At 32.4% G+C, this 21,633-nt stretch overlaps 1 protein-coding gene across 1 annotated transcript; it reads left to right on the top strand.

Annotated features, from left to right (window-relative positions):
* The first annotated feature begins 7,998 nt into the window (after nt 1-7,998).
* LOC134691654 (cholecystokinin receptor type A-like) lies at nt 7,999-11,232 on the top strand. The gene is made up of 2 exons (XM_063552216.1): nt 7,999-8,120; nt 9,830-11,232. Exon 2 carries the CDS (start codon nt 9,831-9,833, stop codon nt 10,968-10,970), a length of 1,140 nt encoding a protein of 379 aa, XP_063408286.1. The 5' UTR covers nt 7,999-8,120; nt 9,830; the 3' UTR covers nt 10,971-11,232.
* The last annotated feature ends 10,401 nt before the right edge of the window (nt 11,233-21,633 follow it).

Below are 21,633 nucleotides of genomic sequence, written 5' to 3' on the forward strand. Positions count from 1 at the left end.
TGGAATGTATTCGTACCGGAATGTATTAATAACAAATAGTTTTTATGTGAAAAATGTGTTGTTAATAATAAGTCTACCTGCAGCGTTTGGTTGTCAGATTTTGTGTTTGTCTTATGCACGGATTAAGATAATTTATATGAAATAAAGTAAACTCTGTCGATCTGTTCAAACATAAACGATATTTCAAAAGTTTGTTTTTATTTTGAATAAACTCAATATTGATATTTATCAATGAAACCTTTTTGCTTAGACAAATAATCTCACAAAAACAAATGGTTTATCATTTTAACGTTTAAGTGATTTCAAAGTTGAAAGTTTGATCTACCAGGGGCAATGACGAAAATTCATCTTAAGTAATATGGTAACACAAATATGTTCAAATTTGTTTTACAATCTTTAAGGCCATTTTTAAATATCCTTATTTCATTTCAACCTTTTATTTCTTAAACTAGGCAACAAACTTATCCAAGCAGAATGCATCTATTACATTGTTAAAGAGGGACCAAAGATACAAGAGGAACAGTCAAACTCATAAATCGAAAAAAAGACTGACAACACTTTAAATAAGAAAGACAAACAAAAAAATAATAGTGCACAAGAAACAACACAGAAAACTAAACACTTAGCAACACAAACCCCACCAAAAACTTGGGGTGACCTCGGGTGCTCCGGAATGGTAAGTAGATCCTTCTCCACATGTGGCACTCGTTGTGATGCTCATGTTATTACAACATAGGCAACAAATTCAACCACACAGAATGCATAAGTTAAATTGTAAAATAGCAAATGTAATTCTCTGCTCAGCGTGTCGGTTAAGTATTTTATATCAAATTTACGTTTAAGCGTTCGTATATGCATGTAATATTTGCAACTGGACATAAATAACCATTCACAAGCATCAGATTTTGAACTGTTTACATACTATTGCATGTCTCACACCTTTGTTCGTTTTCGTATATTTTTCTTTTTGTGACTTTAAGAAAACAGAACACCCACAAGTATCTCAATGATAAAAATAAATTGCTGTCATTTAATCTGCTATTTAGTAAGTGAAATGCATTGTGTGGTTCAAATTTCTTTCATTTTGTACGTTTATTAACAGGTCAAAGAAAATATTTTCTGTAAACTAAATGAAAATCAAACAAACCAATTATAGTCTAGTCTGCTAGTGTATGAGGGTGTGAACGGGTTTACAGAATTATAGAGAATAATGGGGGGGAAATAGAATAAAGAAAGATAGGGTGATAGATTGTAAAGAATAATTGTGCAAAAATAAAAAATAAGTGAGTAAACAATTTGGTATAAAATGTCGAACTGATCGTGATAGGAAATGTTTTAGTAATTTTATCTATGCCAATGCTATACTTTAATTCAATATGGATCAGGATTTTCCATCCGAAAACACTTGCACAAGTTCAAACAAGTTGCTTTCTTTATAAAACGAAAAGCAATACGTGAATCTAGACTGCGCACTGGTCATCAAAAGATTGTTGCTGAATTTTTGTTTCCCTATGAATTGAAATGATTTACTGTGAACAGAAGAAGATAATTATGAAGTTTAATTGCCTTGACTTAAAATATGTAATAGTTGTACATTCTTGCGCACGACAGTTGAAAATAATGTTGGATAGTTGTAATGAGTAAATGTATATATGGCCCGAGAACACAGTTATTTTGTTGTGCATTTCTTTTAGACAATAAATTAAAATTAAAAAAATCGCACCTGCTTTTTCTCAAAAATTTTTTTACAGTGTAGTGTACTACCACTGAGACAAATAATATCAAAATTATAGAAACTTCTACCAGCTCTAACTCAAAATATTGACAATTCTGTGTTAAGGGGTGTAAAAGTCAGTTTGACAGCTTCAGATGTGATAAAATTTGACCTTTTAGAACTGGACCAATTCACCACTTGACATAAAGATTCAGCACCCAAATTTTTTTAACATCCCCCTACTTGATATTTCATGCATTTGATATCAGGAAATAAATTGGGAAAGTGTATCAAATACAACATGCAAGTTATACACTGTTTACACTAGGGACTATATTCGTAGACAACGAAAACCAAAGGACGATAACTGTGTCCTTGGACAATACACAGCTGCTATTTGAAAATACATTTTAAAGATCGACTATTTCATTCGTTGCTTGGGGTTGTTCATCTTTTTTTTTTCCATAAATCTATTGCAAATCTCAGTATGTACACACTTGAAGTATAATGCAAATTGCATAAACTAATTACAATATGAGTTTAAGCACTAAGTGTTTTCTATAATCTGGATGAAGTTACTTATATGTATCTTTCTATTTGAGTTTCTTTCATATTATCAACTTGTTGTTGAGTTTGTCTGTACTCGTGGTAGATATTGTATACTAAATTTTCCATGTGAAGTGAAACCCTGTAGCATGCAACTTTTAAGAATGTTTCATATATATTTCTGGAGAGAAACACACCAGCTTCATTTAGATCTCTTATAAAGAGACTTATTTTGATCTCATAAAACATCTCAAAGATTTCCTGATTTTCTTAAATAAATTCAAATTTCTAAACTTGGTTTTGAAGAATATCTTATTTCCAGAAGTTTTATAAATACATAAACTTGTGAATGGAATTGGGGAATGTGTCAAAGAGACAACAACCCGACAAACTAAGAGACAACAACAGACATACAACATATACAACACATATACTCAAAACTGAGAACCAATTTATATAAAAATATACCAGGAATAACATGTTGTACGCCAGACGCGAGTTGCTGCTCACAAGGAAGTTATTAAACCAAGAGTTCTAAATGGTAAAATTGACATCATCCCTTTGCAAATTTTACGGACGCCATCACGAGTTGGTTGACCGTTATGGAATAACCGTTTCAAAAATGATATCGGATATGTTCCTTACGTCGTAACTACAATCCCCTTCCCTTTCATGAATGTGACCTACCGAATAGACCACTTTCGAGTTCATCCGTCACCGGCAAAAACTCGTCAATTATGCACGCCTTTATGACGTCATTTACCAGATAGAGGGGCTCGCCTGTATCCCTGCACTATTTACGTTCATCAAGCGTCTTAGTGATCGTCTTTGTGCAGGATAAACTAGAAATAATGGTTGCTCTGTAGGTACTTACTGACAATTCCCTAATGACAGCAGTGTTGATTATCAATTTTGAGAATTCAATTTGCCGAATAATTCGTACAATATAGAATTATAGTTTTCCAACCACTCGCTCAACATTGGAAGGAAGTGACGACGCCCCTAAACGCACAATTGACGGTGATAAAGGCGCGTATCATTGACGAGTTTTTTCCGGTGACGGATGAACTCGAAAGTGGTCTATTAGACTATTTACCGGATTTGTTATCACATAAGCAACACGACGGATGCCACATGTGGAGCAGGATCTGCTTACCCTTCCGGAGCACCTGAGGTCACCCCTGGTTTTTTGTGGGGTTCGAGTTGTTTATTCTTTAGTTTTCTATGTTGTGTCATGTGTAATATTGTTTGTCTTTTGGTTTTTTTTTTTCATTTTTAGCCATGGCGTTGTCAGTTTGTTTTAGATTTATGAGTTTGACTGTCCTTTGGGTATCTTTCGTCCCTCTTTTAAGTCTACAAAGAATCATCACTGACGCTTGAATGAAAAAAAGTTTAAAAAAAAGGAGCCAAATGAAGTAACAAGTTATAAGTAATCTATTTCTTAGGGAGAAAATCCTTGACATTTCGGAAAAAAATTGCATATTTTTTTAAAGATATTTACATATTTGATTTTATCAGGTAAAAAATGGCATTTCTCACGATTACTGTATCTGTTGTTGTATAATAATTCATTGTGAACAAATATGTAATTTGAATTAACACATATTTTCAAAATTAATATTTTATAGTCATATACTAGGGCAGTGTTTGCTCGCGCAGTGGTAATTACCATATTTATATTATGAAAAACTCTTACGAAATTCTGTATAATTTTCAATATCCATTTTTCTCTGAAATTTATTCTATCAAAACCTTTAATTTTTAACTCTTTATACCACCATTTCATATAGTGGGAGATATTATGGACATAATTGTGCAAATCGTGATACAAGCATGAAATTTGGTATAAAGGTTGACTAAATGATACTTATAAAAAATCCGCTGCTGGCCAGAAAAAAAATCTATGTTTCAAGATGGCCACCATACATTTTGGAAATGGCGTCATTACAAATTGGCAATAATTCGTTAATACTTTGAAAGGTGTGTTGTATGTAAAATGCAATGTAACAATTGATAAAAACCAAATGAAACTTCCTAAATTACGACTAGACAATACATCAATGAAACTAAAGGTGACTTCCGGTTTCAAAATGCCGGCAAAAAAGTCAAAAATTTCAAATTTTATTTTTTCAAGCAACTTCACAAGGAATGTAAATCCTTGATAGATATGTAATAGGTATAGTTCAATGATAAAATGTAAAAAAAAAACAGTTCCCAAGTACGACAAATCAATACATAAAAGAAGAAAAATATTGATTTCCGGTTCCAAAATTGAAGCAAATACGTAAAAAATATTTTTTTAAATTTCATCAAGTTAACAAGTGATAACACTCTTTGTTAAGTTTAAATGCCAAGTTTGATTTGACAGACAGGTTGCTTATCTTATAATTATCCGACAGTTGCCTAAACAACCCATACACGGAAGGCCAGAACGGTAGAATTTACAGTTACCAACACAACTGGATTTTTGCCTCCGTATTTCAAACGTTCCTGACACGAGGATGCAACGGCAGTTACAGAAGCTATTTTGGTTTCCAACTGTCTTTAATTCTTCCTTTCATCAAACCCCAGTGTTCATGACTTGGTACATGAACCTGTCGAATACATGAATCAGGCTGAGCCCAAACTACTCCTCCTTGATTTTCTTCTCTTTGGAAAAGAACTTCTTGTAGACGGAATTGCATCACAATGCCGCTGCTTACTGGCAAACAATTCACATAGTGCCTCGCTTCATATTTAAGGCAACAAGAACGTCCTTTACATCTGAAAAACCTTCCATTGTTAGCCAAGCTGACCTCTTCCCTTCCCTACGACAATTCGACAAAGTGTCACATCCACTGAATGCATGGACGAAAGAAAGAGCAGCTACACAAGGACCAAACGCATTTGATATGTCACGTACAGGAAGCCACAAAAAGTCTTTATTCCTTCCATAACCTATCAACAATGTGTTCTACCTAGTTCTGCGATTGCAGTTATTCTTGATACTATTACATCAGTCTCAGAACTACCTAAAATTACATTTTAAAACACTTTTCATAATCATGCCGAACATGGACAAACATTCGTGTATCTGCTTCTTGGTGATTACAAGGTGTAGATAGGAAGTATCCTTATTGAAATTGCAACGAATATTTTCACCATGAGTAAGATACACATTTTATTAGTCTCGTAAGAAGCAATTTTGTCAGCAAGAAACTTTAGCAATTTCGTTTCGTTGTCACCTTCACAGAGAAAACTACTTCCAAACTCTTGGAGTTCTACAAGAACCAAAACGTTTCCATCTGACACAAAAATTTAGCATCGAATACAATGTTTACTCTTGAATACTTATCAATGCACGATTTTATGTTAGGCAGTATGACATCATTTACATATTCATTAAATATGTTTGCCCAACTTTGTGACCTAGAAATAACCATTGCTGCCCAACCAACGATAGATGCGTCCGAATGTGGATCAGAAAATCGCAGAATGTTTCAAGTAAACCCATTTGCAGCAATCTGATACCACTATTTCAAGAAACATCCTGAGATAAATACGGAGAAGTTTGTTTTTTATGGATAAAGAAATATTCCAAGTAAAACTGTCTACTGTGAAAAGAAATGAAAAGTCTAGAAAAGATATCGCAATCACTTTAAAATTTACGGTTCTTTAGCTTTGACAAAGACGTTTCCAGTTTTATTTTGCGGCAAAAATAAGAAGTTGTTATTTGATTTTGGTTATAAAAAGCAGGTTCTGCTTTATTTGCATTTGCTTCAAAAGATCTTCGTATTGTTTGGACCAAAATTTTTCGTATTTGTTTACTTATTTTACATGTTCAACAATTTCCTAAATGGAGTATATTTTTTTTAACAATTCTGACGACTCTTCTAGAAATGAATTTGCAAACTAGTTCATCACTTTACAAAGTCTTTAAAGCTGTTTAAAGATCATATCGTTTTGTGTTTTCGCAGAGTCTTCATTAGGTCTTTCATCTGTTATCGAATGAACTAAACCACAAGATTTGTCAAATTCATCTCCTATTATACTGACCCCTGGTCCAGCTACCATCCATTTGTCTAAATATCATCTTCGGATAATCATATGGCACCAAAATCGCCCTCTACAATTGCATTATTCTGTTTTTGTGCCTGATTAATTGTTTTATTAGAAAGAAATGTGCTCGTCTTACGTACAGTGAAATTAACAAATTGTCGGCTTTCCTATGGGAACGAACTGTGCGCCTCTAATTGCCGTAAAAATACACGGAAAAACGATAAAAAAAAATAATTCTAATGTTTCTGATCGAAAAATAATTCTTATTTTTTATTTGAAAGATTGAAATACCTAAAATATATTTGCATTAACTCCAAAAAGAGCGCTTCCGGGAAGGTCAATAAGGTCAAGGGCTCCTGAAATGTACGTGATACTCTCTCTGCGAATCCAGTCGGTCATTCAAAAGGACACACGTGGTATAAGAACACAAACCGTAATTAATAAGTGTAGATTTTGAGATCAACAAGACACGTTAGTGAGTTGGCCTATTCGTGTGTTACAGTAGTAAGGAATTCATTAGTTCTGTATGATAAACAAAACGGTCCGCTTATTTGACTTTTGTATTCACATATTTTTGCAACTATGTACATATTAATAATTTTCCCTCTTGTTATTTTGCAACAATAAACAAAAGTATACTCATTAGAGTTCAATGTATATCAGGATTTTAATATCCGTTGATACAGCAATGTATTTCAATATAAGTAACTGTTTATCGTTGTCACTTCGAACTTGTTTTCCTGTGGTGATTCCACGAAGATGTACTTACAAAGTGATAAAAACAATTGCGAAATATTACCTGAATTTACAGAAATAACCGTATTATAAAACTACATGGTCAGTAAATAAAAACATTGACTTTGTACTGTCATTAACATACTTGGATAGAGTATGTCATTTTGTTTACAGTGTCTAGTCGATAATGAACTCATAATATATACCAGGATAAAAATTGTATATTTACGTCAGGTCTGCGTTTTGTTCATAAAAGACTTACCAGTGACAATCGAATCAGAAAATGTTTAAAAGGCCAAAATAGAGGACGAAGTTGAAGAGCATTGAGGACCAAAAATTCCTAAAGGTTTTGCCAAATACTGTTAAGGTTATCTATTCCTGAGGTAGAAATTAAAAGCCATTTTTTTTTCTAAAATTCAAAGTTTTGCTAACAGTTAATATATAAAGGTAGAAAATCCTTAGTTTTTCGAAAATTCAAAAAAAAATTAACAGTTAATTTATAATTATTACCATATCAATGATAACTCAAGTGAACACGATAACATCAAGGTTAGTTGTTGATTGAAAGGCATGATGTTGACTCAAACAATTCTCTACACACACCAGGTTTGAATATGCTGTACATTTCTTATCTTACGTAATGGTACCTGCTGTTGTTTTTTTCTACGGTCGGGTTGTTGTCTCTTTGACACATTCCCCATTTCCATTCTCAATTTTAGAGTAAATGCAGCTTCCAGAAGCCCTACCAAATATTGATCGTACCACGAATATATTATGAGAACTTCCGTGTATATTTGAATATACAATATGTCTTTTATCCAGCCTTGATTGTACTTTATTTTAAAACAGAAATAACGTTTGAGAGATACATGTACGAGGAGAAACTTCCTGAAATTTGTTTTTATCCTTAAATAGCTTTCCAGGAACAGGAATATCTAACAATAACCATTGTGTGAAAGTTATTGATTTTTCATCGGATACACCATCTCAAAAGTGTGTAGTAGTTTACAAAACATATATATCAGTTATATAGTATATACTTTTATTTATACACAAAGACACAGACAATTTCGAAAGACCTATACAGGTATGTATTTTTTGTCATACAAATAAGACACAGTCAAATTTAAAGATCGAATCGAATTTAAACTGACCGGTTTAAAATAGGGGAAAGACAAACTGACAAATAAAAGTACACAAAACACAACATAGAAAACTAACGACAAAGCAACCCGAACCCCACCACAAAATAGGGGTGATCGCAGGTGCTCAGGAACGGTAAGTTACAGGTTCAGCTAGCAATACAAAAATGTTGAAGCCTTTTTTTCTACATAAAGACATACTTGTACGAACTGAGGAATATGACAGCTTATTTCAATACGTTAAATGTGTTTGAGCTTTTGAATTTGTCAGAAAATAGAGAACGGCTTTGAATTTCCCTTGGAGCTCGGATTTTTTGGTTAATTTACTTTTTACATGTACTTTTATGACAAAATGAACATTTGTTTCAAGTAATTAAATGTCATAAGTTAAATATGAATGAAATATTTCGGTAAATATTTTGTTTATGTTTCTTTGCATAAACTGATAGTTTCCTCTGTAATAGGCTTTTTACCAATTCCCGTAATTGGCCCTGTAATTAGAGAGCCCTTCTTTTTGTTGTCTCCCTTATGAGAGACATAAATTTTTATTTACAATGGAGAGCTATCAGAAAGAGCAACTTTACCTTTGCGTAATGTGAGTTATCTGTAAGGTTTTCAAATCTTTTAATAACAATAATTTGTTGTTCCGCTAAATACTTTTGACATCATAAATTATTTTTCATGAAAATCTAGTTATACCGCCGATACATCACTTTTAATTCATCATGTTTTGCATTGGCAAAGGCCTTTTTTGTCCGGTATGGAACCAGTCTACGATTGACAAAGGGAAGTAATTTGTTTAAAAAGTGTGTAATAATAAAATCAAATCGGAAATTGAAAAATGGGCTATTGGCCATAGTGAATGTCAGTTTTTCAAACATCAACTTAGCAACACATTTAACAGACATCTACTATTATGATAACGTTTTCTCTATTTAATTATGCTATACTTTGCATATCGGAGCCTATTACATGTATGACCGACTATACGGTATGGGTGTATCTAATAGTTGAAAACTGTACTATTACCTTTAATTGCTTCATTTCAATTTTGGTGGATAGTTGTCTTGTTGGCAATCATACCACATCTCGTTATGTCTATTTAATTTGTATGATATGTATGTTTTACTGCACTATACGATAGATAATTCAATAACCTATTTTGAAACAGTTTTTACTAGAAATATTCTGACGGCCGTAAGTCACTTTGTCTATTTAAAACACGGAACGAAGTTTTGTCTATCATTTACCATCCAATACGTGAATGTTTCCGTAGAAACCAAGAAACTTAATCACGTGTGTTTGAAGGTAATCATAACTCCGTTTAAACATAAAAATGATACACAAGATAAGTTTAAACATTGTTGGTTTTTTTTTAAATGCACGAATTACATTTATGAAATAGAAATACCGGGACTCGGAAACACGATAAACTTATACAAATCAGTCTCTCTTAACAAAATGACAATATTGGGGCATAGTGTAAGATACCCGTTAGAAAGTGATTTGCAATTGATATTCTATATTTATTCTGTTGTTTCTTCTCAGAAGTCAGTTTGATAAACTCATTTCTAATTCGTACATGAAAATGCATTTTTTCATTTATGATTGCACAAAATAAAACGATGAAACATTTAAAGAAAATATTTTTCAGGATGGAATTCAATTTTACTAACAGAACAAATACAAGTTTGAGCGAAATAGACTACAAAAGATTTCTCGACGAAGCTATTCCAGCAACAATATACCTCGTGATTTTGTCAGTCGTTGGAATAATAGGAAATATACACACGATCTTAGTGTATATGATATCGCCGGTCATGGCAAAATATTCGGTGCGAGTTTTTATCATTTGGCTTGCCATTACTGATATTACAGCATGTTTGTTTTGTATGCCTTTTGAGTGTTTTGACTTGCGATTCAATTACACCTGGTCATCTGACGGTGCTTGCAAATTCTTCAAATTTCTCAACCACATTGTAACAGGAGCCTCCGCTAGTTTATTGACTATAATTGCTATTGAAAGATATAAACTTTTTGTTAAAAACTTGCCGAAGCTATTTGCAAGCCTTGAAAGACAAAATGTCGTATCTGCTGTTCTGGTAGGGTTCTCCGTGATATCGTCCATTCCAACAGTTATATTCTACGGTAGAAATGACAAAGTAACAAACATATTTGGTTTAATCGGCAAGGATTGCAGTTTTTCATCAGAATATCAAAAGATGCAAACTGCAGGAGTTTACTACAGTATACTGGCGATTATAGGTTTAGTATGTATTGTGTTGAGCGTCGTATCATATGGACGAATATTGCGTGAAATCTTTAGCAGAAAACAATGGAGAAAATCACTAGGAAAGAAAACTGTTCCTTCTGTGAATTCAACTTCGGATATGAGATCAGAAACCACCCAGGTACATGCAATCTCAACTATTCAAAATGCCGATGTGAAAATAAATAATATGCAAATTGAAATCTGTAAAAAAGCAAAGAAAAAATCTTCCTGTTCATCACACAATCTTGGAAATGCGATTCGACTTACCATTAGTCTCATGATAGCAACCGCTGTTTCCTACATTGGAAATTTATTGTATGTTTTTACGTTGATGGTCAGAATGCTTAATCGACAAGTATACCATACCCATATTCGACCAGTATCATTCATTTTAGTGCGAGGATATTTTATCAACAATGCAATCAATCCTATTGTGTTTTGTCTGTTGGATAGAACTTTTAGACAGGAATGCATAAAACTGTATAAGAATATATGTTCGAGGAAAAATATTTCGACTGCATGAAAGTATCGAACAGAATATATATATGTACAAATTGTGTATCAAAAGATCGCTAGAAAGATTTTCTATTGCCAGACTATCGTAAATATCTAAATACGTCACCTGACTCTGGAGATAATACTTTACACTTGTCGTTAATGATACCGGTTTCTTGAGCGTTTGAATATATTCAAGTTTGTAACGGTGGGATTGGTTTGTTTTATGTACATGCATAGTGTACATTACATTATCAAATCTATAAATAGATATTGATCATTGAGTCATTGTTGAAGGCCTTACGGTGACCTATAATCGTTATTTTTTGTATCATTTTGTCTCTTGTGAAGAGTTGTCTCATTGACATTTATATCACATCTTGTTATATACATATAATAATCTGTTGTTTATCAAGAATTTTGAAGTGTACGCTTTCATCAAAAAAATTTTCTCTTTTGGCACTTTTGTATTCTACTCTTACATTATAGACTTTTATACACAAAGTGAAACCCAAACAATATGGGAAACGGTAACATTTTTACCAACCCAATATATGAAAAGGTATACATTTTTTAATATCAAAATTAAAGGAAAAGGGTTGGGTAACAGAACCCCAGCGGCACCACATATTGAAGTAGCCCTCCCCTCCCCGAGGGAATTTGGATTTTACCATTGATTCTAGAAAACCAGAAATCGGTTGTAATGTCCTTTGGTGTTAATCCAAAGGATGAAGACCAGGATCTTTCATCCTTATATTGGATTCCTAACCTTCACAAGAATCCTTATAAGGAAAGGCATATTGCAGGTCCTTCCAAGTGTTCCACTAAACCCCTTTCTAAAGTTCTTACTGCAATATTCATTGAAATCACAGAAGGACTTCATTAGTATTCCGAAAAGGCATATTCAAGTAGTGGTGTTAATCAGAAACGAATACCGAAAAAATCAAAAGAGTTAATGATGAATTTACAATCGCAATCATTTAAACATTGTACCAACATTAAAACCTTTGATTTTTCAACTCTTTATACCACTACTCCACATACTAAACTTAAAGCTCGACTAAAAGAACTCGTCAGCTTATGTTTCTTTAACAAAAAGTACACTAGACGTTTCAAATATCTAGTTTTGGGCTGGAATTTAGCTTACTTTTTGAAAAATCATACAGAGTCAAGAAAAAATATACCGACGAGGATATCACTGCCATGCTGGACTTTTTAATTGACAACATATTTGTTGAATTCGAGGTTTGGTCGTCCAACAGGCTATTGGAATCCCAATGGGTACCAATTGCGCTCATGTACTTGCAGATTTGTTTTTTATATTCCTATGAGGCAGAATTTATACAAGGGCTAGTACAGAAAGGAGAAAAGAAATTAGCCTAGTCTTTTAATTTCACCTTTCGGTATATTGATGATGTACTGTCTATAAATAATTATAGATTCAGTAATCACTTACATTTAATGTTTCCAAGTGAATTTGAAATTAAAGATACTACCGACACAGATCAATCTGCTTCATATTTAGCCCTTTTCTCGAAATGACCACTGATGGTAGGTTAAAAACCAAAAATTATTACGATAATTATCAAAGGTACCAGGATTATAATATTTTACGCCAGACGCGCGTTTCGTCCTCATAAGACTCATCAGTGACGCTCATATCAAACTATTTGTAAAGCCAAACGTGTACAAATTTGAAGAGCATTGAGGATCCAAAATTCCAAAAAGTTGTGCCAAATACGGCTTAGGTAATTTATAACTGGGATAAGAAAACCCTTAGTTTTTCGAAAAATTCAAAGTTTTGTAAACAGGAAATTTATAAAAATGACCACATTATTGATATTCATGTCAGCACAGAAGTGTTGACTACTGGGCTGGTGACACCCTCGGGGACGAAACGTCCACCAGCAGTGGCATCGACCCAGTGGTGTAAATAGTTATCAAAGGTACCATGATTATAATTTTGTACACACAATACAATTCTAAGGGTACTGGCAGTTAAAAAGCTAGTCCACAACCAAGAAAACATATGAAAGTCATAGACGACTAAACAGCACAGGTGAAGATAGTCGGTAAGATAAATTCGTTACACGGTGTGTTAGTGACCTAATAAGATACATAATGGATCAGTAAATTCCATATTGGGATTCATGCTTCATATCGTATGAGGTCACTAACACACCATGTTACTAATATAATATGGATTATCTTCAGGTAAAGGTATCAACTATTACGATGTATATTGTCATCGTTGTCTTTTTTTATGTCTATTGTGAATGACGTAGATATATAGGTGGGAAAAAATAATTCATTTAATTCTTTGAAACAAAACAAAATCGTCAAATCGATTGAAAATTATTGCTGGAATAATTTCCTCATTCCTGTGATTCGTTTCAAGTGTGTTTTGACATTTGTATGTCCGTTGATTTATAGATACCATTCATTTCATAATTTGAAATTCCTTAAGGTGGTATCTAACACTACAGGGAGATAACTCTGTAAAATCAGCTAAACGTTTTTATTACGTTGTGTTGTTAAGGGAATATTAAGCTTGACAATGATAAAAATAAGGGTTTGTCAAACTGCTATATAACCAGTGTATTTTTTCTGATAATTTGGATGGTTCATTTTTCAAATTTATATATTTTTGTCAAAGGGTCGAAGTAAATATTTTGTCAAAATTTTATGAAAATTAAAGTCATAAGAAACCTCAAATAATGCATATGTTTTTTATAACTCAATGGATAGTTTTCATTGTAAAACTAATGTACATATATTTTTTTCTGAAGAAAATTCTTTAATTTATTCATATTTAGAAGAAGTTTACTTTATTTGAATTGCTTCCTTCCAGCAAGCAATTCCCCCGATATATTTTCCGTATGCAAGGTGACCTCAGTTTGACCCATCTCGTAAAAATCCGGTGACCACAATACGCATGGATGTCCTTAAAATAAACTATTATCTGAATTAACATGTTAAACACGTGCTCAATTTCCATGCTTTTCTGTTTATTTTTCGTCAATTGTTGACAAACAGGTGACAATCGTTAAACTCCGGCTTCAAAACACGAACTTTAATTACCTGCCATATTTTCACAACAACACTGACCGATTGAAAATAAAATTGACGATTATACCAAATTTACACGAAAAAAATGATAAATTCGAGCACAGAAGACTAAGTTTATGATGTTTGTATGCATTGGTTTAAGAATTGGAAGAACATTATTTTTCACCGGTCACTCGTTTCTTATGACTTTAAACGACCAAATGAATTTAGTCAAGGTGTTGGGTACCACCTTAAATGTAAGATTTAATACATCCTAACAAAAGAAGATGTGGTAAAATTGCAAATGAAACGCCTCTCAACAAGAGACCAAATGACACAGAACATCCTAATTCATGTAAAAAAAATCAACGAAAAAAAAATATGCAACACTTTAACAAATCACAGAATATTTGCCCCACATGTTATAACAAGAGACTTTAACATAGTTCATGACCGAGCGATGATATTATTTCTCAGTAAATATCGTCACCCGTCCATTATAATTGGAATAAGTGCCGTAACATCATCCACGACACACTCCGTACTTACTGCTCAAAATAGATAAAACGAGGAAAAACTGACAAGAAATCAATAGATTTTCGGTAATGAACATTGTTGGTACACGTATTCAACATTTTAAATATCAGTTTACTCATAACAACAACCATGATAACTTGTTTCTCGTATCAGAAATTGGCTAAAATTAATCACAAAAGAAATTGTTTAGTCCCCGCTGATAAAGCTGCTTATAAAATCAGTATTGTTTGACGTAAATTTTATTTTGAGGTTCTACAAAAGGAATTCACCAATTTACAAACATTTCAATTTACTCAATTTTCTGGAAAGGACATATGTAACAGGCATACACTTTTAGTTACCTCTTTAAAGCTGAACCAACGTTTCCTTTGTGCCATTCTCTCATAAAAAATGTACATACACACGTCTCATTTGGTTGATTTTTAAAGAAAGATGAAGCAATCTTATGCCGGCGAGATATTTTTCTTCAAAAATATGTGTCCATACAATTTCAAGCATTCCTGTCGAAATGTTCTATCCAAGAGACAAAAAATGATAGAATTAGCTGCATTGTTAATAAAATATCCGTGAAGTAAGATATTGGATACTGTTTGGATAATGTTTTTATATATATTAGGATATAATATTTCAATCATTTTCGTGAAAACATACACCAAATATCCTATTAATGAAATGGCGGTCGCTATTACGAGGTTAATGGTCAATTGAATCGCATTCCCAAGATTGTGTGATGAATTAGTGCACTTTTTCTTCGTCCTGTTGCCACATACAGTTTGCAATTTACTTATTTGTAACTCTTCATTTTGAATAGATGCAGTGACCTGAGCAACTTCAGATCGTATATTCGAAGGTGAATTAGAAGACGAATTGGATTTCTCTCTTTGTGATTTCCTCCATTCTTTCTGGGAACAAATTTCATACAGTATTCTTCCATATGAAATTATGCACACAACAACGCAACCTAAACCGATAACTAAAACAATACTGTAATAACATCCTGCAGCACGTATATTTTGATATTCTGATAAAATTCTGCATTCCTTGCCGGACAGGCCTGAAATCTTCGTTTTATTTTTATTCAGACCATAAAATACTACTGCTGGAATTGATAATACAAAGACCAATGCTAACAAAACACCAGATATAGCATTCGACCTTTGTGAATTTGTAATAAGTATCGGCGATTTTTTAACAACCATCTTATATCTTTCAATAGCAATTGCAGTCAATAATAGGGTTGACGTCCCTGTACTTATGTGATTTAGAAATTTAAAGAATTTGCAAGCACCGACAGATGAAAATGTGTAGCTGTACCGCATAACAAAATTCTCAAAAGGCATTCCAAAGACACAAGCTGTAAGATCGATAAAGGCAAGCCAAATTATAAAAACTCGAACGGAATAGTTTGACATGATCGGTGATAACATATATACTACTATCGTGTGTGTATTGCCAATTGTTCCTACAACTGACAGAAATGTGAGAAATATTGTAGCTGGGATGTCGTTGTCCAGAAACTCTTGATATTCTATCTCACTTAAAGTTGTACGAGTTCCATTTGTAACATTTGGTGCCATTCCTGCAATCATATAGGACAAAACATTATACAGCTGTTTAATTTTTCACATTTTAACAACATAAAAAAACATAACTAGTTTTTTTTCAACTGAAAATGATATGACCCTAAGTCAGAGAAAACTTTTTGTCGTTAATACGAATCACACAAAATAATGAATAATGAAACGTGAAAAGGATAGACCATATCAAATGCAAATCAGGATGAAAACATGTAAAATGTAAATCATATAAGTACCCAGATTTGCAAAAGACATCGATGCTAAGTCATATATTTTATGTTAAGTGCACAACATTTCTCTCGTAGACATACATTTCATGAAATAAATACTACTACCGTTTATCCTAACTTTGCTTTTCTTATAATTATCGCATTCCTAGAGTTTGAGCTTATGCGTATTTTTAGGTTTTTAGGCATGAACATGGGATGGACCATGTTCGTTCCTAATAACATAGCAGTTCAATCGTCACCGTAGACGAATCCGCCAATATACATGTAATACACCATCCGGACACTTTGCTGACCTCGGAGACCGAGTGTTCTCAGTAGTCCATCTACTGTATAATTAGATTGTCAACACTGATGTTGTGAGTTCGAACTCCGTACGTGGCAAGTACGTTTGAATCTTTATTGACTTTAGTTGTCATTTTTCATGTCGCAAATAAGTGGTTTATTCCGGGTCTTCTTGTTTCCTCAATAATAAACCTACTTACTTCCTTGACAAACCATTTTATTCTGAAAATCGGGTAAGATACCGATCAATCAGTTAATCAATCCAAAACATCCGCAATAAAGTATATATATTTTTTCTTCCTTTGTTGTAATGCTTCTGAAACTGTCATAACTATTACAAAGTACGTTTCCAGATGAAGTCAGACTCAATATTTAGAAAATTAAACAATACCATAAATGATCAAGTTTCTATGCACCTGATGCGCATTTCATCATTAATTGTCTTTTCGGTCATCATCAAGGCTAGATATTTAAAAAAATTCAAAACTTTTTATTTACAATGTTTTCAAAAATTTAAAAAAACAAAACTTAATCAAACAATATCCTTAGTACAAATTAAGCATTTCAACAATTAAATCTATCCATCATTTTCGATCCATATATATATATATATGTGTTATGTAAAATTAAAAATAAATAAAATTGCCCTCCCCCTCTTTTCCAAAAAAATAACGGGAATTATATGTATCCAGCATGACTTTGATACCAGATACTTTTCGATTATCTGTAACATTTTATAAAACCAGGAACACTTATCAGCATTAAATACTTACCTGAATTAATCCTCCTTTATTGCTTTGTCGTTAAGTATATAGTCGTTTATACTTCATCATTTGGAAATAGTTATATCCTTATTCTATAATTTTGAAGGGAAACGTGTGAATTTTCAATTGTCAATCAATTATTTCAGACACACCCTTTAAGATTGTGTATCCAATGAAAAGGATTTAAACTTGAATATATCTTAGCTTTATCAGCATACACTGTTAGTAGATGTTGTTGTGTCCTGTTAAATTGTTATACGATGATGACTGATGTTCCCATATTTTGACTATTTTATTGATTGTGACTGTTAATTTAACGCATCATGTAAATGTAACGGAATTTGATGAGACTGTTATTAAAGTGAGAGGGTTAGCGCTATAGAACCAGGTTTAATCCACCATTTTCTACATTTGGAAATGCCTGTACCAAGTCAGGAATATGACAGTTCTTGTCCATTCGTTTTTGATGCGTTTTGTTTTTTGATTTTGCCATGTGATTATGGACTTTCCAAATTGATTTTCCTCTGAGTTCAGTAATTTTGTGATTTTACTTTTTTCTGTTACATTTTCCTGGAATTTTTTTGTTTAAATATGTTCTAAATAACTATAGTACGATAGACATGATAGAGTTGATGAATGTTTTAATTATCTTTAATACAAAAAATTACATTAGTGAAAACACTTAGAATTAAAAGTGTATTATAACTTGAAAAGAAAAGAAAATACATAACGAAATATACACTTATTATAAGACCAACTTTCTCAACTTGAAAAATCTGTGGGTTCTTTTTGGAAAACATTTTATCATATTCAAAACTCCAATTATAATGCATCTTAAAATTAAAAGAAAAAAGTGAGAAGATGTCATTATAAATGAAAGACAATAGAATGGCCTTGTGCCGTGCCAGAATATGTGAATATACAGATTGAAGAATCGTGAATGTTCGTACATGTTTAATTGAAAATCGAGACAATGTGACAATATATAGTTCGTTATATGGATTTTGTGAATGTTTCGATAGATACTTGTACCGTTCTTTTTCAAAATTGGTACAAAAAGGACATATTTCTGTATTGTTAATGTCTCCTCTATTGTGAATAACGTAGATTTATATATTAGAAAATATCACCCATTCAATTCCTTGAAATATTGAATAATGAATTAATCGTAAAATCGACTGTAAGTTAAATATTTTCCTTGTTCCTTCGTTTCAACAGTGTTTCGACCTATTCATGTCAGGTGATTTTAAAGATACTTTTTTTCATAATTTAAATGTATTTGAAGTACAAGGCTTTATGTCTAATACCACCTTATCATAGTACGTCAAATCCGGTTGCATACGAAAAATGGTGAAACATAATGTTATCTTGATTATTTGTATCTCAATTGTTTGTAAAACAATTGAAAGGTCTTTCCCCATAAAACGACGTTATCGTAATGAACATTGTACGACCTTCCGTTTGATATACGACAAGCAAATCTTCAAAACACTTTCGCTTTTTACACTAAATGAAGCCATCCGCCTACATTTTCGAGATCGGAAGTATGATATATGTAATGTAGACTTGATGATCAATTCTTATTCATATTTCGCCTTCGGTCTCAAGTAATGAATTAGCTTAACTTCTCTATGAGGGGTGAAGCTTACATATAATATCTCTGTTTAAAGAAACGAACTATACCCACAGACCATACCTGGCCAGTGACCTTGACCCTAGTATATAAGCACCTGTTCCATAATAACTTGTCATTATTTTTCTTGAGGGTTTGAAGTGAACACTTCACGTAAGTACTTTTTAGTTATTTTATTTTTATCTTAAATTTGGGAGAAAGTTATTAAAGTTACATTAACTTGTCTACGATGTACGACAAGTTCTATTGTTATTTTGTTATTTACAAATAATAATTCCTCAATTGTCTACGATGTATGACAAGTGTTGATGGAAATGAATTTAAAAACTTCTTGTCTACGATGTATGACAAGTGTTCATGGAAATTAATTAAATATTTTATTGTCTACGATGTATGACAATTTTATATATTTATTAAGTTTTTGCCTTAGTACGATGTACGGCAATTACTTTTTCATACCCCTGTTTGTTAAACAGGTAGATATTTAAAATTATTTTTATTCACCCGAAGGTCGTTAGTACTCTTCACAATTTACACGTGTTTTACCTGCACAGGTACACATTTTTGTATTACAATGGCTTAATTTGTTTATGCAAATGTTTTGTTTTTGCAAGATGTTTAGAATGATGTTTAAACTTACAAGGGTGATGGTTATGATTTTCATCACCTCTGGAATGTTTTAGAAATTAAAGATGATAAATTTAATAGGAAAACAAGAGGTATTTTGAATAAATCCTCTTCTTTAACAGATATAAAACCTAGTAGTTTTATAATAAATCATAATGGCATGGCAATTGGAAATAATTGACAAAGCAACAGAACCTGTAAAATTAGTAATTTTTAAAATCTAGTGCTACTTGTATAACTTCAAAATCTACTTGATTTGTGAATGTTTCTCACGAAAGTGCTGTTGAGATTTAAGATAGGCATGTATATTGATACATTTACTCATTATTATTAATGACTATGAAGTAAAGAACCTGTATGAATCATGAGGTTTGAGACAGTTTCACTGCCTTCAACTCTAGCAAAGTTTGTAGAGAAACCTGCTGCTATATTTGAATTTTGCCATTAGAGGCTTACTTTAATGAAGATTTAGTTCTAATTTTTGATCTGATCTACTGAAATGATACGGTGTATGTACCTCCTTTTGGAGTTTGTGCCATGGCTGATGATAGTCCAGCCGGAGTTGAATTTGATACATCTTTTGATCCTGCATTAAGGTTTTCAGAAGCCTTTAAGGCTTCTTTTATTGAGATTAATGGTCCATTATCTCATCCTGTTTGTTGAACAGTTTAATCATGATTTTGATAAAATCAGGAAAATATAAAGTTCATAGAGGAAATACTATCACACTGAGAACTGTGACAATCCTAGTGTGTCTAGGATAAATAAAAAAAATCGATATGGCACTGCCTAGACAGGCCCACTCTGTGGTTTCAAAGATGCAGGAAACCAAGAGATACTTTTTTAAGGGGTTGATCATCACCCCTATTGTTGAGTTTGCTATTTCTTGTTGTAAGAATGAGCCATTGGATCTTGATAATACAAGGATTTTATTGTAAAATTCTTTTTGCTTGTTTGACCATGGGTTTCTGGTTAAACCCATAGGAGATGCTCAGAAATATTTAGATGATAATACTTATTTGGAATTCTGTTGTGATAGTTGCTTTATCACTTTTCTAGTTATGATTGCAAAAAGCAAACTTAGTGTTTATACAAAGATTCTGAAGCAAATTATAGATTCCTTGGAAGAGGTTCCAGGTCTAGCAATTAATTTACTCCCAGCTGTTATGGGAAAGGCAATATCAGTTTTTTAACTGCAGAGGCTCTGTTGGTCAACAGAGCGACTATATTAGTAGGCATTTCCCTTCATTGAGAGGGAGAGGTTTCCATAAAGGGAACAGAGAATCTGGAAGAGGTCACATTTCTCAACCAGTTGCTATATATACAGTAGATAACTTAAATATTATGATTTGGAAAATGTTACTAATGATCTATTGATATTAGATTTATTAAGAAATGGTTATAAAATTATTTTTAATGATGTACCACAAGGTTTATCATTTTTGAATTAAATACATTTCACCTTTCATAAGGATGAATTTATTTCAGAAGTCCAAAAATTGATAGTTAAGGGAGCTATTTAAGAGGTTGATCGATCAATGGAAAATCAGTTTATTTCCTATATTTTCTTAGTTCCTAAGAAAGATTGGTCTTCAAGGCCTGTATCTATTTGAAAAATTCAAACAAAATTAGCTTGTGGCTAATCAGCATTTGGAGCAGGACCATTTATCTTTTGTTTAGAGGTAATTCTTTAGGATAATTATCTATATATATATATAGAGAGAGAGCTAACATCTATAGATCTCACAGATGCATATTTAAGTATCATTTATGATTATATCACTATTTCCTGATTCATGTGGAAAAGACATTGATATGATATTTATGTTTTTTGTTTTGGATTGGCTTCTGCATCAAGAGTTTTTACTAAGGTTTTAAAACCTGTCTTATGTATTTATGAAATAATGTCACTTGAAGTATATACATGCTATAGTTTATACATTGATGATTCTTTTATTATGGATCAGAGTTTAGATTATTGTATTGTGAATAC

The sequence above is a fragment of the Mytilus trossulus genome, chromosome 11, assembly GCF_036588685.1.
Source record: "Mytilus trossulus isolate FHL-02 chromosome 11, PNRI_Mtr1.1.1.hap1, whole genome shotgun sequence".
In the NCBI taxonomy this organism is placed as follows: domain Eukaryota; kingdom Metazoa; phylum Mollusca; class Bivalvia; order Mytilida; family Mytilidae; genus Mytilus; species Mytilus trossulus.

Excerpts from the sequence above, each read along its gene's own strand:
- LOC134691654 (XM_063552216.1), top strand. The coding sequence starts at position 9,831 with ATGGAATTCAATTTTACTAACAGAACAAATACAAGTTTGAGCGAAATA.